The 20,858-nt window shown below is 38.7% G+C and overlaps 5 protein-coding genes and 3 long non-coding RNA genes across 10 annotated transcripts; 4 read left to right on the forward strand and 4 right to left on the reverse strand.

The window, feature by feature from the left end:
• The first annotated feature begins 313 nt into the window (after positions 1-313).
• LOC130685568 (uncharacterized) lies at positions 314-1,230 on the forward strand. Its single transcript, XR_009420688.1, has 3 exons — positions 314-453; positions 524-707; positions 770-1,230. It is a non-coding gene; the product is annotated as an uncharacterized LOC130685568 (long non-coding RNA).
• Positions 1,231-3,514: 2,284 nt separating this feature from the next.
• On the reverse strand, positions 3,515-4,817 carry LOC130685563 (uncharacterized). Its single transcript, XR_009420670.1, has 5 exons — positions 4,679-4,817; positions 4,360-4,625; positions 4,106-4,289; positions 3,698-4,043; positions 3,515-3,626 (listed from the first exon to the last, which is right to left on the reverse strand). It is a non-coding gene; the product is annotated as an uncharacterized LOC130685563 (long non-coding RNA).
• A 904-nt stretch (positions 4,818-5,721) lies between these two features.
• LOC130685537 (UDP-N-acetylglucosamine--dolichyl-phosphate N-acetylglucosaminephosphotransferase-like) lies at positions 5,722-7,532 on the reverse strand. The gene is made up of 7 exons (XM_057508848.2): positions 7,276-7,532; positions 7,095-7,212; positions 6,816-7,029; positions 6,507-6,738; positions 6,247-6,435; positions 5,946-6,186; positions 5,722-5,882 (listed from the first exon to the last, which is right to left on the reverse strand). The coding sequence occupies exons 1-7, from the start codon at positions 7,416-7,418 to the stop codon at positions 5,817-5,819; spliced, it is 1,203 nt and encodes a 400-aa protein (XP_057364831.1). The 5' UTR covers positions 7,419-7,532; the 3' UTR covers positions 5,722-5,816.
• A 40-nt stretch (positions 7,533-7,572) lies between these two features.
• Positions 7,573-9,005, forward strand: LOC130685549 (cytoplasmic dynein 2 light intermediate chain 1-like). The gene is made up of 6 exons (XM_059494804.1): positions 7,573-7,628; positions 7,694-7,823; positions 7,883-7,984; positions 8,050-8,286; positions 8,360-8,517; positions 8,576-9,005. Exons 2-6 carry the CDS (start codon positions 7,710-7,712, stop codon positions 8,700-8,702), a joined length of 738 nt encoding a protein of 245 aa, XP_059350787.1. The 5' UTR covers positions 7,573-7,628; positions 7,694-7,709; the 3' UTR covers positions 8,703-9,005.
• LOC130685520 (dihydroxyacetone phosphate acyltransferase-like) lies at positions 8,468-12,066 on the reverse strand. Of its 3 annotated transcripts, none has more exons than XR_009420749.1 (14): positions 11,739-12,066; positions 11,480-11,665; positions 11,293-11,422; positions 11,192-11,236; positions 10,976-11,134; positions 10,741-10,892; positions 10,328-10,673; positions 10,024-10,254; positions 9,885-9,961; positions 9,714-9,827; positions 9,271-9,431; positions 9,149-9,207; positions 8,938-9,090; positions 8,468-8,859 (listed from the first exon to the last, which is right to left on the reverse strand). XR_009420749.1 is itself a non-coding variant. In XM_059494803.1 (13 exons), exons 1-13 carry the CDS (start codon positions 11,952-11,954, stop codon positions 9,011-9,013), a joined length of 1,956 nt encoding a protein of 651 aa, XP_059350786.1. In that variant the 5' UTR covers positions 11,955-12,066; the 3' UTR covers positions 8,468-9,010. The 3 variants fall into 3 exon arrangements, 1 of the variants encoding a protein (XP_059350786.1); XR_009420748.1 differs by having other exon boundaries at positions 8,916-9,090; XM_059494803.1 differs by having other exon boundaries at positions 8,468-9,090.
• A 285-nt stretch (positions 12,067-12,351) lies between these two features.
• LOC130685577 (uncharacterized) lies at positions 12,352-14,307 on the reverse strand. The gene is made up of 4 exons (XR_008999617.2): positions 14,170-14,307; positions 14,001-14,112; positions 13,201-13,936; positions 12,352-13,132 (listed from the first exon to the last, which is right to left on the reverse strand). It is a non-coding gene; the product is annotated as an uncharacterized LOC130685577 (long non-coding RNA).
• On the forward strand, positions 12,565-15,152 carry LOC132087861 (methanethiol oxidase-like). The gene is made up of 12 exons (XM_059494730.1): positions 12,565-12,710; positions 12,951-13,120; positions 13,187-13,372; positions 13,448-13,607; positions 13,672-13,739; positions 13,808-13,874; positions 13,943-14,108; positions 14,176-14,336; positions 14,400-14,521; positions 14,600-14,739; positions 14,805-14,927; positions 14,993-15,152. The coding sequence occupies exons 1-12, from the start codon at positions 12,704-12,706 to the stop codon at positions 15,030-15,032; spliced, it is 1,410 nt and encodes a 469-aa protein (XP_059350713.1). The 5' UTR covers positions 12,565-12,703; the 3' UTR covers positions 15,033-15,152.
• A 262-nt stretch (positions 15,153-15,414) lies between these two features.
• On the forward strand, positions 15,415-20,844 carry LOC130685509 (uncharacterized). Its single transcript, XM_057508811.2, has 14 exons — positions 15,415-15,451; positions 15,521-15,553; positions 15,625-15,770; positions 15,880-16,035; positions 16,364-16,522; positions 16,585-16,839; positions 16,918-17,156; positions 17,215-17,403; positions 17,482-17,650; positions 17,720-18,058; positions 18,121-18,350; positions 18,429-18,633; positions 18,695-20,560; positions 20,620-20,844. The coding sequence occupies exons 1-14, from the start codon at positions 15,415-15,417 to the stop codon at positions 20,749-20,751; spliced, it is 4,155 nt and encodes a 1,384-aa protein (XP_057364794.1). The 3' UTR covers positions 20,752-20,844.
• Positions 20,845-20,858: the final 14 nt, after the last annotated feature.

The raw sequence follows: 20,858 nt of genomic DNA on the forward strand, positions 1-20,858 counted from the left end.
GTTATTACTGGCGTAGGCAATTTCAGTCCATTGGATGCCATTCGCAGTTAGTTCAGTAGCGTGGATGGAGAGAATAACGCGTGGCTGGAGGAACAATTGAAAAATGGATAAGATTATACAACAAAAGGATGGTAAGTATAAACATTATTATATTGGTTTCAATTATTAAATATTGTTTATTAGATCAAATTATGAAGCTGCAGGCCCAATTATTGGAACAACGCAAAATATTAGATAACAGCAAAGCTAAGGATGGTAAGGGCTTATACGTAATGATTCTATTTATTTGCTTTTATTCATTTGTGTTTTGTAGCTCAAATTTTGAGTCTACAAGCTCAGCTAGGGGAAAAGAACAAATTGGAATGGAACAGTTTCCAAACAGTGAAGGAGGTTTTTCCAAACTCATCCCTAACTGAACATGAGGATGAATTGGCATTAGGCGAACACAGTCAGGTACCTAAACTTTTCAAATAAGAATTCAAAATAAGTATAGAATTTTAACAAACAATTATTTATTGCATAGTTATTCAGTCTACCACCTGACAGTGTGTTAAAGTTAAATTCTGTTAGTGCTGCACTAAAAGAATTGTTAGTAATAAGTCCATGCAGCGAAGGAATTGAACAATTGTGGGATCGTATTTGGGCTGAAAATGGGTGTGGTACGGAAACCCAGAAATAGCATGAGTTCAACATAAAACATGAATTAGGTACTTTTCGGTTTTTTGTCTATCGAAACAGTATTTTTAATGCTATTATTTTGCATTCACAGAATTCTAGTGGGGAATCAAGTCAAGTCTAGAAGTGTTACAGGATGGAAGAGTGAGCCTACAGTTGAAAAACACTGAAAGTGCATTACCATTAAGGTATGAGGTAAAGTAATAGAGTATGCAAATTGTCTAATGAGAAGTACCATCTTGTGTGAATGAATCCTGTGTAACAGCAATCCTTTATAGTTCTGTTATAGCTAGAAGCCTCAAATAATTCTGCTTCTCTTGCTAAAGAACAACTTGTCCTTTACACTCAGAGTGTTGGTGAAGCTGGGTACTTAAATGGCCCTAAAGATGTTTCACTTCACTGGCATTGCAGCGATGAACATCATACATGGACTCTTTAGGTATGAAAGGAATTTTCTTGAAAAATTTTTGAATTTATGATGAAGCTTTTCTCCTCCTTTTTGCCAACCATGTCTAATCTACAAAAAAAATTTTATCCAATAGGAAAGGATTTTCATGTACTGGGAAAACAACTATCAACAATGCAACATTCTACAGGTGCTAGTTTATCATTCAAGAGCCTTATACAATGAAGTTAATCTGCAATTTGTATGTCCTTTCCCAAGCTTCCACCAGAAGTTGAATCTATGAGTCATGTAAGTTCCATGATCAACAATTGATGTGTTTAACGGTGTTGTTTTTCTTTTCTCAGTGTAGGTTAATAGTAACATTGGATCTGAAAAAATTCTTGGTTGGGGCCTGACACTGAATAAATTGTAATGATTGGATGGATGACATGATATTTCTATACTTCATTCGGATTCCCGAGACGGTATTTGATATTTAAAAAATTGAAGTGCATATCTGGGCTCCCTTCCTTTCCGTAGCGCCGTTTCCCCTTGACTCGTAATAAGCCCGTAGGGGGTCATGCCCCTACTGTACGGTATATATAAAAATAACATATACCGAGGTTTGGAGGGCTCTGGCCGGAAAGGGGACGTGGGGGTCCGCTTAGTCCGATGATGTGTTCACGGAGGGCGACGTGGCTATCCACAAATCCGAACTAAAGGTTAATCGCTCCAGTAAAAATGTTCCATATCTTCGACTCTTCTTCCGGCTTCTCTTAGCCAATCACCGGGTAATCTCCCCGGTGGGTCAACAAGGCAGTGTCTCCCCCTGCCTGGGTTGACGGCAACTTTTGAAAGGGCTATTGTGCCTTTTTAAAGTTGCAAAAATAATTGTAATGTGCAGAGAATTGTCAATAAAATTTTTTTTATAAAATATTTTTTGCAAAATTCGTTTCTTTCATTGTCTGTATTCGCTGTGTTCACACGTTACACTTCTTATATTTAGCTTGCTTAATTCACCTTTATTGTTTTTGTCACCTTTGATGGTAAGCATTGTTTCCATTGGTTTATCGTTTATCTGTAAGTATTATTTATTACACTCTTTGAATTGTTCAACTTAGATTCAAGGAACAATCTGGATATTTTATGAAGTAATTTTGTATTTTGTTTTACTGGTATGGGAACCGATCCCCAGACATTCAGCGTGCAACGCCGATGCTCTAACATTGAGCCACGAGATATATTTAAATTTTTTATTATCGCATATCATATGTTATCGTCTAGGATGTTTATGCAGTCTTTCACAACTATATGTTTATCTTTCTATTGCTTCCATAAGGTTCTTAGCTCTGTGGTAGAGCTTTTATCTGCGATACCTGTTACCCTGGGTTCAAACCTCAGTAGATGTGTAAAAATGAAGTAGAATATTGTACAAGAGTATATTGCAGAATTGCATTTCAGTTTTATTCTAAGTGTAAATGCAAGTCCACAAGTGACTAGAAAAAAAAGCCAACTTAAAACATATGATTCGTGGCTCATTGGTAGAGCATCGGCGAGGTATGCCGAACATCCAGGGTTCGATCCCTGGATAATAATAGAATGCTTACAGATAAACGATAAACCAATACCCGTCACCTTACCATCAAATGTGACAAAAACAAATAAAGCAAAGCCAAAAAAAAAAATTGATTAATGTAATGTGTGAACAAAGCTAACACAGACAATGAAAGAAACGAATTTTGCAAAAAATATTTTATAAAAAAAATTTTATTGTCAATTCTCTGCACATTACAATTATTTTTGCAACTTTAAAAAGGCACAATAGCCCTTTCAAAAGTTGCCGTCAACCCAGGCAGGGGGAGACACTGCCTTGTTGACCCACCGGGGAGATTACCCGGTGATTGGCTAAGAGAAGCCGGAAGAAGAGCTGAAGATTTGGAACATTTTTACAGGAGCGATTAACCTTTAGTTCGGATTTGTGGGCAGCCACATCACCCTCCGTGAACACATCATCGGACGAAGCGGCACCCCACGTCCCCTTTCCGGCCAGAGCCCTCCAAACCTCGGTATATGTTGTTTTTATATATACCGTACAGTAGGGGCATGACCCCCTACGGGCTTATTATGAGTCAAGGGGAAACGGGGCTTCAGAAAAGAAGGGAGCCCAGATATGCACTTCAATTTTTTAAATATCAAATACCGTCTGGGGAATCCGAATTAAGAAATATATGTCAATGTCATGTCATCCATCCAATCAATACAATTTATTCAGTGTCTTGCCCCAACCAAGAATCTTTTCAGATCCAATGTTACTATTAACCTATATTGAGAAAAGAAAAACAACACTGTTAAACACATCAATTGTTGATCATGGAACTTACATGACTCATAGATTCAACTTCTGGTGGAAGCTTGAGAAAGGACATACAAATTGCAGATTAACTTCATTGTATAAGGCTCTTGAATGATAAACTAGCACCTGTAGAATGTTGCATTGTTGATAGTTGTTTTCCCAGTACATGAAAATCCTTTCCTATTGGATAAAATTTTTTTTGGTAGATAAGACCTGGTTGGCAAAAAGGAGGAGAAATTCTTCGTCATAAATTCAAAATTATTTGAAGAAAAATCCTTTCATACCTAAAGAGTCCATGTATGATGTTCATCTCTGCAATAGCAGCAAAATTAAAACATCTTTAGGGCCATTTAAATACCCAGTTTCCCCAACACTCTGAACATAAAGGACAAGTTGTTCTTTAGACAGAGAAGCAGAATTATTTGAGGCTTCTAGCTGTGACAGAACTATAAAGGATTGCTGTTGTACTGGATTCATTAACACAAGATGGTACTTCTCATTAGGCAATTTGCATTACTCTATTAATTTACCTCACACCTTACGGTAATGCACTCTCAGTGTTTTTTCATCTGTAGGCTCACTCTTCCATCCTGTAACACTTCCAGACTTGATTTGATCCCCCGTTAAAATCTGTGAATGCAAAATAATAGCATTAAAAATACTTTTTTGATAGACAAAAAACCGAAAAGTACCTAATCCATGTTTCATGTTGAACTTGTGCCATTTCTGGGTTTCTGTACCACACCCATTTTCGGCCCAAATACGTTCCCACAATTGTTCAGTTCCTTCACTGCATGAGCTTATTACTAACGATTCTTTTAGTGCAGCACTAACAGAATTTAAATTTAACACACTGTCATGTGGTGGACTGAATAACTAAGGAATAAATAATTGTTTTTTAAAATTCTATACTTATTTTGAATTCTTATTTGAAAACTTTAGGTACCTGGCTGTGTTCACCTAATGCCAACTCATCCTCACGTTCAGTTAGAGATGAGTTTTGAAAAACCTCCTTCACTGTTTGGAAACTGTTCCGTTCCAATTTGTTCTTTTCCCCTAGCTGAGCTTGAAGACTCAAAATTTGAGCTACAAAACACGAATGAATAAAAGCAAATAAATAGAATCATTACGTGTTAGGCCTACGATCCTTAGCTTTGTTATCTAATATTTTGTGTTGTTCCAATAACTGGGCCTGCAGCTTCATAATTTGATCTAATAAACAATAATTAATAATTGAAAACCAATATAATAATGTTTATACTTACCATTTTTTTGTTTTATTATCTTATCCATTTTTCAATTGTTCCTCCAGCCACGCGTTGTTCTCCAGCCACGCTACTCAATTAACTGCTAATGGGATACAATTAACTCAAATTGCTTACATGCCTGTAATAACGAAACCGACTGATAGATGGCTACGGGTAGAAAAAAGAGAAAAAAGTGCGATTTTTTTTTTTTCCGCCATTTTTTTTTTTTTTTTTTATGTAAAACGGATTGCCATATTGGTGACCCTTTTTTCACGCCGTAGCGTACTGGTGAGCTAGCGTTATCAATAAATATTCAGTGTATTTCAAAAACGATTGACTTAATGAAAAAAAGAAATTTTCCCAGATTCAGCATTCAATTTCGGGTATATATTCTGAGATTTTCACGTAATTCCAATGAGTGACAGTTTTTGCAGGTATAAATTTTAAGCCCGACCGACAAAATAAGCCGGACTTGTGTGTTTGACGTATAAATTGCTGTTAGCACTCTTTGTTCCTCCGTTTTTCAGGTTGATCTCAGAAATTATAAGTCCCATGTACTAAGGTTTATTTTTGTGATTTTAGTTCAATTAGTAATCGAAATCATTTCGATTAAAGTTATACCTAGAATTAAGCCAAAAATCAAATAGTGGGATGGCGATATCTTTTGGAATTCAACGGAAAATCACATTTCATACCCAAAATCGAACCCTGATTTCGAAACACTCATTCATGTTTTCGTCATACTACCCATTTTTGAAATAGACGGAACAAACGTGCTAATTGCGCAACCATGTTTATCTTCCATTTATTTAAAAAACCATGAGTCCAAATGCAAAAACAAATTGTATTTTCGTAATCTTCTTTAAACTGGTAATTACACTTTTAACCATATAAAGGCTTAGATTTATGCAAGTGGTTAAGAAACTTTCATTTAAAATGTTTACCATCTACACAGTCCTTTTTTTACGTTCTCGACCATGCACAAAGAAATTTGTTGTGACAAGAATAAGAATTTTTGACTAGTCACCAGTAAAACTGGTAACCCACAAATAGCATATGCCTTATGTTTTATTGGCTATCATTTATTTTTCGCTTTTATGAGGTTTTTGTGAAATGACACACGTACCGAAAAGAATCTTTAGCCCAACAGGAACACTTAGCAGTCATAAAATAAGCTCGCCAAAGGGTACCTTATAATGAAAGCCAACCCACTGCACATAACCTGCGGAAAGACTAATAATGAGAAACCATGGGATGTGACAATACGAAACAAAAAAGAAAATACCTGTAAGACCATCAGATTGGCTGCTAAAGTCTTTTCGTGTTTTGGCCCCGTCAACTTAAGAGCCAAGTTTATTAACGTGCAGTTAGTGCTTTGAGACATCTCCCCATCTTTTTCTGCATGCTCCACTTTAACTAAGCCTAAAAGCTGGTATATTTTTAAGACTAGACAACCCAAACTGGTCAACGATTTTTCTTTAAACTGGAAAACACTAGGATCTAAATAGCCAGTTTTTTGGTTTAACCTGTAAAAAGTAAACAGTGGCTTGATGTAAAATAACTAGATTCAAACAAATTTTCACAACCTTGGTAAGCGATGTCGTGGGCAAGGCAAGATGTGAAAGAGTTGAGGTAACGAGAAAATAAAGTTGCCAATCTGAGGAATAAAGAACAACAAAGCGGTTTTGCTAAAGTGTCCAAGAATAGCTACTACTGCCACCGTCATTCCAGAGAAATAGCAGAAGGTGTCACCAACAAAGACACGAGCTGGATATCTAAAATGTAGGTAAGAAACAAAGACCTCTGCTTCATCTGAATCATAAGTCTGTAGCAAACACATGCTTACTTGTTGAACTGGTACAATGACAAGCTGGTAAAAAAGAAAGGAATCATAAAATAAAGGGAAAATAAATGGTTGTGCCAGCAAATTCCATTCAGTTCAATAACATTGAACAGAATAAGGGAAGCAGCAATAACAGCAGACTGGCCAACTTCCAATCCATTGACTCCCGCATAGATGTTTATGGCATTAGTACAAAAAACAGCTAACATTCCCATATAAACATAGTACAGGAAACCTGGAGTACACAGAAAAGTGCATTTACAACTTACTGTGTGTAAAATAATATATATGTATAACCAAAAATACTCTTACTCAAATCCAAATCATGCCCAAGCAAAAATCTCAGGGGCTTTGGTATGATTATTGTCGTTGAGTTGAAATTAGTATAATAGACCATCAGAAGTGGCAGAGAAGCCACAGTTGGCAGCAACAGTTTATGCCTCCATTTCAAATTCAGAACATCATCAGCAAATCCAAGGAGAACCATGCAGCAAATTGAAAGTAATGCTGCAATAAACTGAACAAACTGTTGGAAATTTTTTTTTTATTTTACAAAAATGAATCAAACTTCCATGAGCCAGAAATAAATACCTCTTGATGAGGAAATCCCCATTCTTTGTTGAAGAAATGTTTGCTGAACGGGAAGGGAATGAATATGAACATCACAATGAGAAAAATGCAGCTACTGATGACTCCTGCAGCCTCAGGTCTACATATGGTTTTACAGAATGTTTTCCTTTTTCATCACGGACAATTGTATAAAAGAACTTACATTTCCGGCCTGTTTTTCTTATTCAAATCCACTCCAGAAAGATGGGCTTTTATAAACATGTCCCTGAACTTGGGAACTACATTTAGGATCACCAAGGAACCTCCGATGGACAAAATAACATTGACAGCTAATATAGTCAACATTTCTCTTTCGTGAAACGAACTCACTTAGTTACAAGTAACCCAAAATACCTCCCCGGTACGTACATGATTTGCCGACCCGATAGTTGGACGGTGTCACTTAACCGTAACTATGACAACCAACGACCGTCAAACCATAACAAGTTCGACGTTGCCAGCGGTATCGGCAATTGACTTCTAAACATCTGGTCTCTGAAGTTCACGTTCACTGAGGTAGCATTTTAAGTTTTTAATTTTTATACTGAAACTAGGTAATAACGAAGAAAATTTAAATTCAGCTACTATACGGTGAAAATGAATAAACCAGAGGAGCTTTGGAGCATCGCTGTAAAAGAAGGGCTGAATAATTATGAACGTAATGGGCAACCGGAAATCCAAACTCTGTTTTTAGTGGGAGCTCCTAAATCCGTAATGCTAATACCATATATCTGTATTTTAAATGTACTTGTTAATACATTTTAATCTAGGGGAAAACTACTTTGATTCATGCTTTTCTGGACAAAGATGATGAGCCTAAGGTTTCACTTCCTGTGGAATACACGTATATTCGAAGGACTAACAAACATATGGTGTGTGTGGCAAAATAGTATATAATTTTTAAAACCTTTTGCAGCATCTTACTCTATATCTTCAGGTAAAAGACATCTGTTACATCTGGGAAGTCGACACTGCGAACATTAATTTCATTAATCTGTTAACGAAAAACGAAGAGCTGGAAAGGATTTCTGTATTGTTTGTTATAGATCTTGTGGATGTTCACGATCTATGGAATGCCTGTAAACGTATAGAAGAACTTAAGATAAACTTCGAGGCAGAACAAAAGACTGTTATTGCATTCGGAATTTTAGGGACGAAATACGATCTTTTTGAGGTATTAAAAATCCATTCTAGTTTTTTTTTTCACTTTTAAATAAATTTTAAACTCACCGGATTTTATGATAAAGAGTTTATCAACTGAGAAAAAGCTCATTCTTTGTCGAATCGCAAAACACTATGCTACCATAGTTGATGGTCATTTGATTTTTTGCACCAGAAAAGATCGGACCACAATGAAGGTGGCTAAAGATCTATTTTCACACTTGGCATTTACAACAAAATTTAGGTAATGATTCGGACTTTGGACGGCATGGATTTCTATAAAACAACCTATTATCTCATAGCCATCCGCTTCGATTCGATTTGAGTTCTCCTGTAATAATTCCAAAAGGTGGTGAGAATAAAAGTGATATCAACTACTTACACAACACATTTGAAATACAGTTCGCTCATTTGGTAAGTGAAATTTAAAATCGTTAATGTATACCCACCACCATTTACGCTTCAATCCCTTGAGCCGCGAAAATGTTGATACAGAATTTATAATAGCTACAACTAATTTTAAAATACAAATAATCTGTTGGTTTACTATTACAGCCGGTCACTAGTAATCTGAATGACGACGATCCTGCCAAAGATCTAAGTTATGCAAATGAAACAATCGACAAAGAAAGAAAGAAATACCTTGAGAAAATCGAAAAAGCACCTTAATATCTGTGACACAACTGTGTCTACGTGAGAAAACAATACAACGCAGGCGTTTTGCCAACAAAATGCTTTTAAAGATGTGATTGCATTACGGCAGTTTTTTTACGACGCGATGTCATAAATAGTTTTAGTCCTTCATCCAAGTAAGGTTCTAACGATAAGGAAATGCATAATTGTTTTGATTTCTAAACAAACAAAATTTGTGTTACCTATGTGAACGATTATCGGTGATATGTCATCTATCTGATGGTAGCTCGTAGTTTGATTCCTGTAAAATATATGTTTTTGTGCTTAATCTTACGTGAACCAACAAGTTCGTTTTAGACTTTACGTTTTTACTCCGCGAAGATGACCGTTGGCTACAAGGTTGAGTACATGCCGATATATTTTATCAATTGCCAATATTTCAGGAAATTTGCTAGCACCCTCCTCCAAAGCAGTGCTAACCATGTTCCTGTATTGAAGCGTAAGTTCACTGATGGTTGAAAATCCCTAAAAAAGAAAATCAAAGGAATCTGAACCTATGCAACTTAACCAAGCAATGGCTACAAATTTCTGGGGCGCATGCTTGTTTAACCACGGATTTACGTATATTATCAGAGATTACGTTCCGAGACGTATAGCTTGTCTATAGATACTCCACGAACAAGGTATTCTGTACGCGGCATAGTTTGTCAACTGATAACAGTATAGATGAACAGGCCCAGGGTAAGCAGAAATTTTGTAGCCACTACAGTGCAGAAGGATAAATCAAACTGAAAAGCTTTAACTTACCATGACAATCAAATTCAGAATAATAAAGTAAGATTCTAAATATGGTTGGAGTAAGGCACGCAATATCCTTTTGAGCATTTCGTTCGTTATGTTTTCTTGAAAGGAAGCCAATTCCTAAATTAAAATTATTACATATACGGATAGGTAAAGAAAACCAGGATAATATATTACCTGTTGAGTTAAGTTGCCGATCAAAACAAATTCGTTTTTAAAATACTTTGCAAAAAACGCAGATTCACTGATGATATCTAAAATTAAAAGATGAAAATAAGTTATCTCATGAAACGCGATTTGTAACATCTGAAATTACTAGATTCTTGGGGATCGCTGGCTTCGATTAAGCTAAACACAGCAACATTGATTAGAGGACCTAGCAGTTGATTCGTATACTGCTGTAAAACTAGACGGTTTGCTGCCTCCGTCTGAACGTCTTCACCTTCCCGGAGTGTTGTCTGGCAACTAAACAATCCATCAGTGGCAGGATGAATAATTAGCTTATGGACATCAAGACAGTCTTTGACAGATTGAACTGCACTTTCATCTAAAAAAATAGAACGAAAATTATTATCATTGAACCAGTGGGCCATTTAAGTGCTAAGTTTGTAGATACATACTCTGGATTAGACACGGAGTTCCATATTTTGCCAACAGCGAATTCATCAGAATGACCAACTGAGCGAGCTGCTCAATTCCGAGCTGTTTATTCACCGTTAGCGCCGACATCACAATGGCGGAAACCGGAGTAATAGCTTCTTTTTGCTGCTTACGAATCAAAGACCAGGCCAAACAGTGAATACTATCTTTTTCGTATTCACTCAACGAAAAGCGAAACGAAGGAGTGTTCCAATTTGGTTCAGTGCGCTTACTAATATGATCTCGAACTGAAATTGGATCTGAGATGTTAATGTAGATTTGACCATAATTCTGCCCTCTGATCTTGCCAACAGCGCTGAGAAAACCCTTGTTGTAACAAGGAAGTGTGATCTCTCTAACGCAAAAATGTATTTATTATAATGTGTGCTCTAACCGAGGTACTCTCTCTTGGCTTAGGGACTCCTAGGGTCTCGTACGCATATAGCTTTTCTTCAAGCGTGCGTTCGTAGCTAATATTGACGGTACAAATCTGAACATCGGGCACATCTCCCCTAAAATAAGGTTCAAGCGCCATAGATAACAGGCCTGAACGGAAAAACAGGATACAAGATAAGGTTTATCTTTTTGTTTGCCATGTGAAACACACGACTATGGTACAGTTTATTTACCTGTCTTGGGGGGTAAACTTTTACCGTTCCTACTTCGTGTTCCTTCCAGGAAAAATTCGATGGGGGCTTGAAAGTTTACGATATGGTATTGTATATACTGAGACACCACAGCCCAGTAAAGCTGGTCATGACCAAAAGAACGCCTGATGTAAAAAGCTCCTGACAAAAAATGAGTTAGCTTATGTGTTACAGTAAACGGTATTTTCTATACTCTACCGGCGTTTTGAAGCATCCGATTCACAAACTTCATTCCTTTAAAATCTGTTGAAACCTAACATTTATGATTAAGTCTATGGAAGTTCATGGCTTTTTTTTACCCATTCCAGCTGCAATAATAGGAAGCGGGATATCCATAGTATAACACAAATATGAGATGAGTAAGAAATCTGCATAGCTTCGATGTGTAGGTAGAAGTAAAACAGGTCCCTGGGACATTGCCTTACTAAGCTGTAAGAAAAGAAATATAAGGATTTTGAAGTTTATTCTAAATAACCATACTAGGACCTTTAAGACACCAGCATTGTTAATTGCCACACCCTGATAGAGATTTCTCAGTAGCTTGGCAAGGAAAAATCCAATTAGTCGAACAGTACTAAACTTATAAGTATGACCCATATCTTCCAAAATGGTTTTTATTTGCGCAACAACTTCTTCATAATTTTTGAGATTACTGTGTCCTTCGTGAAGAAACTACATAAACATAGGATATGCACAGCAAAAGATTTAGTTGAATGACTAGTACATGTGAAATGACTTTTGAAACCTGATGAATAGTGTCCTTCATCTGTGGGCTGTTAAGTATTTTTTCGATGATGAATTTGGTTGCTTCAGGTTGTAAGCTAGGTTTTGGTCTCCATAACTTAAGGCAGAAGAATGCATCGTACTGATGCTTTTGCTTTTCCACAATATCAACATAATTTTTTACTGTGAACCTGCTTGAAGACTCAGCCATAGTCTCATCCAATTTACCACTATTCATCTTCCTAATTCTTGAAACAATAAGAGATCAGCATCAGGTTCTTTTTGACACACACGAAAAGTATGGAAATTTCAGCAATATTTTAGGACGTCTTTTTTACTTGTTTGTCATGTTTAGACTAAAAACGTTTCTTTTAAAAACCTTAAGGCTATACATAACTTTCTCTTAATGCTATGTTGCCAGATATAATATTACTAGCGATTCCAAATAAGGTTATGTACCAGTCTGCCGTGTTAATAGTAATATAAATTTTAAATACAGTAGTTTTTTTAAAGTTATGTTCAAGTAGTGCCGAATTTTTATTCCAACGCAAAAATTTCGGTACTTGTTAATGTTTTACCGTTAACAAGTGTAAGACAGGTGGTTGGCATCACGGTGTAGTGGGCACACCAGAAGATTTCTTTTATCATTTATTATTTCGCTTTCTAACGGTAGTCGTAATAATGTGCTATAAACACAAAGAAAAGACACACGAAATTCGAAAATTTTAAGGAATTAATAGAAAGTCAGTGTATAACACGCGGAATGGAGAAAGTTTTATTATTTTCATTCCGCTGCTAAATGGTTGAGAAAAAGCAAATACTGTATTGGTTGGCCGCTTGTAGCGCTGTTGCATTAGACAGCAGATTTTACTTTAGTATCAATTGACAAATTTTTATCAAGTACGACGGATGAAGGCGATCCTCGGATTTTACTAATTATATTCCTACCCTTACAAAACACTTGTTTGTTTTACTTAAGAAAGCATCATGGAAGGTAAATGTTTTTCGATTTCTAGAAGAACGGTTTTGCCCTACCAGTGGGCTGTTTGACATAGTCGTGTTATCTCCTGTTCGTTTTTTTTTTAGTAGCAGAATTGATTTCTCAGGTCTGTGTCTCCCATGGCCCGTAAAGTAAGCTCCCTACCCTGATAGTTGATTGCTACTGTGGCACATTTTGGCAAAATACCAAATTATTTGTTATATCAAACTAAACGTGGAATTTGGTAATGTTTAGACGAAGCAAAGAAAGGCTGCGGATGCGGTCCCGGTTACGCAACGCCATTGGAAGCAATGAAAGGTTCTCCGGAGAAAATTCTTTACATACCGTGCATTCAGGGGAAAAAGGGCAAGCATGATTACGTAGCCACGATTGACGTCGATCCTAGCAGTCCAACTTACAGCCAAGTGAATGAATGTCTGAAAAACAAAAGCACACAGTTAAGATATAAAGTTTTTCTGAATTCTTTATAGGTAATCCACCGTACTTTTATGCCTTACGAGAATGACGAATTACATCACAGTGGTTGGAATTCCTGTAGCAGTTGCTACAACGATTCCTCACAATCACGTGATTATATCGTCTTTGCCGGCCTGATTAGCGACCGGATTTATGCAATCAATGTTTCCAAAAACCCAAGAGCTCCTGAAATTCACAAGGTAAAATTATAACCAAGATTTTTCTTCTGGTATTTAATGATCTAGCTTGACTGAACATGACTGATTTTTTTGTAGATTATCGAGCCAAATGAACTGCATGATCTCGATCTTAGCGCGCCACATACTCTTCACTGCCTTGCTGACGGAAATGTGATGGTGTCTACAATGGGAAATGCACGTCGGGAAGCCAAAGGCTCTTTTCTGTTGATCGATGCAAAGGAATGGAGAGTTAAAGGTTAATTGAAAGATTCTTGTTTATTCTTAAATGTGAACTGTACCTAAACTTGATGTTATTGAAGGCTTGTGGAGTGAGACGTCCACGAATTTCGGTTATGACTTCTGGTATCAGCCCCGGCATAACGTTATGGTTGGTGTAAACGCGGTTTTGGTTCTATATCTAGATGTTTCTACCATTCTTCTGAATCATTATTCTAGATTTCTTCGGAGTGGGGTTCTCCTTCAGCTTTTTGTACTGGATTCTCCATGGATCACGTGGCTACAGGTATGTCAAGGACTTGGTGGGATTATATATTTTCACGTAGTTGGCTCAACGACATCTGGTTCCTAAAGGCATGTATGGTCAATCTCTACACGTATGGGACTGGAAAGAACGAAAACGAATCCAAACCTTGGATTTGGGTAGTGAAGGTCTGATGCCACTTGAAATCCGTTTCCTCCATGAACCGACGGCCAAAACTGGATTCGTTGGTTGTGCATTGACAGCCAATGTCTTTCGGTACCTACCAAAATTCAAATTCAATTTAACAGTTTTCTTTTCTACTTAAGTAAATATATACCAATAGTTTTCATCAAGTGGAAGACGGAACATGGAAGGCGGATAAAGTCATCGATGTGCCATCATGGAAAGTGTCCGGCTGGGCTCTTCCATCCATGCCTGGAATAATCACTGACATATTAATATCATTGGACGATCGCTTTCTCTATCTGTCAAACTGGGTGCAAGGTATTACAATTTTTTGATTAACATTTACAATTATGAAATGTAATAGGTGTACCATTTTTCCAGGTGATATCCGACAGTATGATATAAGCGACCCAACTAAACCTCGACTGGTAGGCCAGACTTATGTTGGTGGAAGTGCAGTGAGTGGTGGGGGTGTAACTATCTTGGAAGACAATGTCAAAGCGGTCGGTTGGCAACATCTTTTTCTCATTAAAAAATGGCTCGGATCCAATGAGTATTGAATAATGTAATTTAATTAATAGCCGGAACCCTTGGTTGTGAATGGGAAAAGATTCTATGGTGGGCCTCAGATGCTTCAGCTCTCACTGGATGGTAGGAGATTGTACGTTACAACGTCGCTATTCAGTCCGTGGGACCGTCAATTCTATCCGGATATGGTCGAGTAGGTTTAGCCCAACATCAGCCCAGCCCTCAATCGTAAATAATTAGTTTGTTAATTGTATTTAGAAAAGGATCCGTTTTGTTGCAGATTGACGTGGACGTCAATGTTGGCGGTCTCAAGATTAATCCGAAACTAATGGTTGATTTTGGCGCCGAGCCAGGCGGACCGGTTCTTGCTCACGAAATCCGGTATGTAAGCTGTGTCGCTCCACTTCCAATAGAGCTTTATTTTGATTGAAATTGGCTAATAACAGATATCCCGGCGGCGATTGCAGTTCAGACATTTGGCTCTGACATCGTCATCGACGAATCATTTCCCTCAATCAAGTTGGATGCCCTAAATTATGTAGCATCTAAAAGGGCAATCCAATAGCGGAAAAAATCATAAATACACATGGTCCTGATCGCTTTTCAGCAGCAGTTTCTTTTCAATAATGAAGTATTGAACCGTTGGCTGATGATTGACATGCTTAGATGGAAGAGAGGGGTTCAATTTGAGAACTCGCTGATTGGTCTTTATATAAAAGTCCGATTCCCCTTCTTTGCCCAATGGAGCGTGTCTTAGACGCGCTGACCCGATCGCGTAGAATATGCTCTTCTATAGGCGTATCGATCGAGCGCGTCCAACATCCATGCGTTACGACATTCGTGTTTCAGCTCGTGCGGGAACAGGACCATGCTCCATAGCCTCCGCCACGCGTTGATTTTTTTCCGTAAGTCAATTGACTGAATCTCATTTTGCATTTGATTTGTTTTTAGCTGCGTGTTCTTTTTTATTTTAGTCCGCCTACTGGCGTCACACGTTTTGTGCCAAGGTATTATCGTTGTTCCCAACTTAATTCTTTTGCGTGCGAGTTGTGTTGTTTGATCAAGTTTCATTTGAAAGGATGGGAAATTGGAAGCGAATACCTGTATGATTACAGTGGTTTGTTGGTGACTGGCTTCCAGGAAGCGGGTTATCAATCCGCAGCCGTTCAAATCATTGGGAAGTTGACAGTCCAAAGCATTGACGATGAAACACTAATGCTCAAGGTAGACTAGATGTTTTTGTACTAAATGTTTGATTGAAAAATAAGCACTAAAAATGGGATAACAACATCACGTATCTTATTCATTTCTTACCGTCCTTGTATGATACCAGCTCTCTGAGATACGGTTCACGCGCGATGGTAATTACAGAGGCAAGTCTTCCGATCCGATTTTGTTTCCAGTTCGGCTATCTAACGGAGTTGAAGAGGCCATCGGCGATTCGCTCCACCTCCTCAGTCCTTTTGCCGTCATCCACAACAAAGGATCGGTCAGTTCTTTATAAAAACGTCAGTGCGTTGCGATAAAAAGACTATCGTTACTCAGCAAGCTAACATCCCACGATCGAGTACATCGTTTCTTTAAAGGCAACTTTTATGACGATAGACGATATATTTATGGTATTTGCCACGCTCAATTTCCTGGCTTATTGTTCCCTTTTCATGCGATACTCTAGCGCGCCTATCACAAAAAGCCCTTAACACAATATGGCTGGCGCCAGGCAATAGGCTAAGCTCTTTTTCCGCGCCGTCTAACAAGAGGACTTTGTCTAATCAATCACATTATTACTAAGAGCCAAATAATATTTTATATCAAAGATAACTAACCTGGTAGTGGAAAGCGAAGAACCAACATGGTCCGTCAACATGAAGAAGGCAGTTGTGTCCAATTTGCAGCTGGACGTCGCCGGTGTCCGATCTGGTTTAGACGGAGGTGTCTTCGGTGAGCGCAGTGTGCCGTCACTAAACACTTGGGAGGTAATTAAGTCGCGTTAATCCGGTTTGCGAGGACATTATAACTCAATCTAATGCTAATAAAGGATGGGGTGACAGGAGATTGCTTCACGACGCTGCGAATTACTAGGCTGCCATTCTATCATGTCATCCAAAATCAAGCTTTAGATGCGCATAAAACTATAGGAGAATTATGTCGTTCCGCCAAAGTTTACGAAATCCTAAAACTTAAAGACTTTGATCAGTGCGCAAATGATCCTGTAAAAGTTTCATCTCATCCCCGATCATCAACATCTTCTTTTTCATCACACCGAAAGTTTCTTTCGGACGGCACCCTAAAGGTTACATTATCTTTAAGGAAAATTAACATACGAAAGCCATGAAGCACTCCCCTAGTTACAATTAATTTTTACTTATAGAGATTCACTGCATACAAATATTTGGTATGCGGTGAATCACAGGAAAAAGCTACAATTGTTCGCATGGAAGGAGTCGGTGAAATGTCCTTCTTGGGGCCCGTTGCGCTTAAAATTGAACAATCCATTAACTTGATCATACAAAAACGTGGAAAAATACGCGATCTTTTACCGTCAATGTCGCAGCCACGAGTGATAGACGAGTTAACTTATTCTTTCGACGACGACGTCAGTGTACCAAAGTTTGTTAAATGTTTGTTGATTTACGCCCACAAATTTTTACAAATTACCCATTCTTAGTACTAAAGAAATGGACGCAGTGCTAGGGGCCCTACAAGAAGTTGCTCAAATTCTTACGGAATCTACAGTGTCAGAAGAAGACATCTCTGAAAAACTGAGTATCATCAGTCGAATCATCTTCCACCTGGACGAAAGGCAACTGCGTGAAATTTGGGAGAAAGGCTTTCAACAGGAAAATGCAAACGTCAGGTTACCATTCATCATCATTAACGTACTCACTTGTATGCTTGACAACATAACGATTCATCCGTGAATGTTGGCCATCAGGGACTTGTTCGTCGATTGCGTTGCCGTTAGTGGAAGTCATACGGCGGCTGTTTTTGTCGTGGACCTCGTTGAGCAACGAAAGCTTGAGGGATTTCAAGCTGTCTGGACCTTGATGAGCTCTGGGCATTCCTTGCAATATCCGACCATTCCTATATTACGACGCTTTGTGGTAATATTTTTACATCAACTTTTATTATGAAATGTGTAGCTTGTAATATATGTATTCTTACCTGTAAAGGGAGTTATACTGTCCGAAGCAGCACGTAATGCTAAAATGTTGAAGCATACAGCGCTAATGGTGACAGCTGACTTGCTGTACACAACTTGCGTGTTATCATCAGTGAACTGCAATGCGGATTCTCAAATTATCACAGAGGAATTTCTGCCACTTCTGGTCCGCGAACTGGAGACTGCCCAATCGGCAATCGATCGTGTAGCAGCAATAATAGCTTTAGGAGCGCTAGGCGTTGACGATGTTCTTCTTCTTCTCGTTCCATATCTTCGAGGGGACAATGTGGCAATACGGATAGCAGCAATATCATCCCTTAAACATCTGATGGATTCTTCTTCAGACAAAGTGGCATCAATAACTGTAGAGGAAAGATTTTCGCTCTAAAATAAACTATTTTTTCTGAACAGGTGATTCCATTATTAAGTTCACTGGCGGATAACGTAGCAGAACCACCTGAAATCCGCATGGCTGCCATTGCAGTGCTTCTATTTCATCAGAAAACTCCTCAGAGTATTTGGAATAAAGTTGCTTCTCGGACATGGTTTGACTCCAATCATCAAGTTAAAGCATTTACATGCGATGTCATCCGATCCTTGGCTGACCATTCAAGCATCTATGTGGGTGAAGATGAAAGCACGTGAGTTGTAAAAACATTTCAGATAATCAAACAAAAGCGATGCTCATATTTACCTTTCTCTTCATATCCTTTCTAAAGTTCAATCAAAGCTCGTTCAGTCATTGGTCTAGTGCGTCCTTGTTCCGATCGATTGGGCTACGAGCATTATGCGTCTATCAAAGACAACACAGCAGGGCTTTCATCACTGCTGGCATTTTGGAGATTGGGAGACTCTTCACTGCCTGTTTATTTAGAGCATCAGCTCTTCCGTAATCTTGGGTCGTTCCGCTTCGATCTTGCGAAGGTTAAACAACTTCTACAAAGACGTAGTGTAATATTAGTCGTTATTCATGAACTTTGCATAGGTATCGATCTGGAACTATAATATGGAAAATGTTTGGAGTCAACTTACGGGATATGCTCTTCCGCGAACCAATGAGCCAGAGTCCAATGTTTTTTGGGATCAGCTTTTTTCTACTTTCCGGGCTAGCGACGAATCCACAGTGGGACTTGTTCATCTAAGACTCCTCGGTTCAACCATGCAGACACTTTTAAATCTTGAAGATATCGATCGTGAGGACATGATTCGACAATTCTTCACGAAACATCTCAATATCCGGTTCGTCAAGTTTCAACAACTCATCGACAGCCGGACGCATGTACCGACGGAGCTGGGATTGCCCGCACGATTCAGTTTTTCGCTAACCGCTTTAGCTTCAGCGTTTGGTCACATAAATCAAACTCCGGAAATCAATGTGACAGCCAGCCTTTCAATGAAATGGACGTCCGAATCGAGGATTCAATATCCGTTCAGTGGCCATCATGTGGCAGCTGGCGAAGAGCATCACGCTGACATTCGGGTACCAATTTCCTTGATTTTGAATGGTTCGTTGGTGTGGATTCCGCCAGGCAGAGTGTATGACATAGCATACTATTCTGTCAAGCCATACACCCTCACCAGTCAGACTACGGATTATTCTTCCGAAAATTTAAGGCTCTACAATGTCCATCCCGCAGGGCCGCCATTCGTATCTGTCGCTCAGCTGACTCCGAATTTACGGCTGGAAACGACCAGTGAAGTGCGACAAGACGTTCCTCCATTTGCTTGGTTATCCAGCTTGATGAAAGACTTCAGCAGCCCTTCTGGCCATTTCCGCTTAGATAGCTTTCAACAGCGGATGTACCGCCTTCGTTATCTAGGGGAAGAGAGCTCGGTCAGCTCTGTCGCTTTGTCAGCTTCGTTTGACACAAAAGCTATTCAACAAGAAGCGACCATTGAGTATATTATTGGAGCCAACGGTACTGTTGAATGGGAAGAAGGCAGAACTAATGAAACCATTTCTACAGTAGAAATGACTGATGATGGTATTCACGTTTTTCAAGGTGAAATCATGGCTTACTATCGCAACGGTTCCACGTCAAAGTGGGCTCTTGAGGTAGCGGCACAAGACCTGTCAAAAGAAGATGAATGGAATATATCAGCTTCAGGTTCGGTTATTGAATCATTTCGCAGTCTGTCGAATTTCCTGAAAGAAGAATATTCTCAATACCTGCGCTATAATGAAAGAATTTTCGTACCACAAGAAGAAAATAGTAATGCAAGCCAATCATACCTTCCTCGGATCCTTTTCAACGTTCCAGAAGCTGACGAACCCTGGATTCGGTATGCTTCACTGTTGATGACAAATTCATTCGGCTACACAAAAAGCATACAACCAAAGACAAATAAGTGCTACGTCCATTCTGATCGAATCCAGACTTATGATGAAGTAGATTACAACTACACCATCAATGAATGTTACCATTTGTTGACGACTGATTGCCGACAGAAAAAGGCAAATTATGCTGTCCTGGCTAGCAGAAGTAGAAGTCATGGGATGGTAGTCCGAGTCGTGCTAGAAACAAACAGGGTCGACTTCTCGGCAACTGGAAATATATCAATCAATGGAGTGGAGGTAAATTTTACGGCAGGTCGAATGCAAATTAACGTGAGGGAAAACGTGATGGCGACAGTGACGCAGGACAATGAGAACACTCTTCATCTGTGGCTGCCGAACGAAAAGCTAAATTTAATTATTCAAGAAAACACTATCACGCTAAGTGCTTCTGAACAACTGCTTGGCCATGCTTGCGGATTATGTGGCGATGGCGATTCAGAGGTGACTGGAGAGTTCAAAACTAGTAACCGATGTGCACTTTCATCTGGAGCTCTAATGGCGGCAAGTTTCCTAGTAAGATTCATTTTCGTAAAAACATTAATACCAACGTTATCAAAAACGTTTGATTGAAGGTAAACATGGGTCTGGAGGATTGTCCTGCATTACCAGACGAGATACTACAAGCACTGCTGATCGAGTCTTATCCCTGCTACTCTGTTGATGAACAAGTAGCCTCCATTCTTCCACTACCACTCGAATTCTAGTTCAAGAATTAGAAACATAACTGTTGTAAAGCTTTGTGATCGTTGGCAATATAGTAAATTAAACTATTAAACGGTTCTCTGTTCACCATCGTACGAAGGATATTTTC

Source organism: Daphnia carinata, chromosome 3 (genome assembly GCF_022539665.2).
Source record: "Daphnia carinata strain CSIRO-1 chromosome 3, CSIRO_AGI_Dcar_HiC_V3, whole genome shotgun sequence".
In the NCBI taxonomy this organism is placed as follows: Eukaryota; Metazoa; Arthropoda; class Branchiopoda; order Diplostraca; family Daphniidae; genus Daphnia; species Daphnia carinata.

Bases quoted from the DNA above. Each gene is read 5' to 3' on its own strand.
- LOC130685537 (XM_057508848.2), bottom strand. From the start codon at position 7,418: ATGTTGACTATATTAGCTGTCAATGTTATTTTGTCCATCGGAGGTTCC. The intron at 7,213-7,275 runs GTAAGTTCTTTT...AACCATATGTAG, and splicing joins AAGAAAAACAGGCCGGAAAT to ACCTGAGGCTGCAGGAGTCA. The intron at 5,883-5,945 runs GTATTTTCTTTT...GTCTTTCCGCAG, and splicing joins CCAATCTGATGGTCTTACAG to GTTATGTGCAGTGGGTTGGC.
- LOC130685549 (XM_059494804.1), top strand. From the start codon at position 7,710: ATGAATAAACCAGAGGAGCTTTGGAGCATCGCTGTAAAAGAAGGGCTG. The intron at 7,824-7,882 runs GTAATGCTAATA...ATTTTAATCTAG, and splicing joins TAGTGGGAGCTCCTAAATCC to GGGAAAACTACTTTGATTCA. The intron at 7,985-8,049 runs GTGTGTGTGGCA...CTATATCTTCAG, and splicing joins GAAGGACTAACAAACATATG to GTAAAAGACATCTGTTACAT.
- LOC130685520 (XM_059494803.1), bottom strand. From the start codon at position 11,954: ATGAATAGTGGTAAATTGGATGAGACTATGGCTGAGTCTTCAAGCAGG. The intron at 10,674-10,740 runs GTTAGAGCACAC...TGTTACAACAAG, and splicing joins AGCCAAGAGAGAGTACCTCG to GGTTTTCTCAGCGCTGTTGG. The intron at 10,255-10,327 runs GTATGTATCTAC...CTATTTTTTTAG, and splicing joins AACTCCGTGTCTAATCCAGA to ATGAAAGTGCAGTTCAATCT.
- LOC132087861 (XM_059494730.1), top strand. The intron at 13,373-13,447 runs GTAAAATTATAA...ATTTTTTTGTAG, and splicing joins GAGCTCCTGAAATTCACAAG to ATTATCGAGCCAAATGAACT. The intron at 14,928-14,992 runs GTATGTAAGCTG...GGCTAATAACAG, and splicing joins GTTCTTGCTCACGAAATCCG to ATATCCCGGCGGCGATTGCA.
- LOC130685509 (XM_057508811.2), top strand. From the start codon at position 15,415: ATGCTCCATAGCCTCCGCCACGCGTTGATTTTTTTCC. The intron at 15,771-15,879 runs GTAGACTAGATG...GTATGATACCAG, and splicing joins ATGAAACACTAATGCTCAAG to CTCTCTGAGATACGGTTCAC. The intron at 17,157-17,214 runs GTTTGTTAAATG...ACCCATTCTTAG, and splicing joins GACGACGTCAGTGTACCAAA to TACTAAAGAAATGGACGCAG.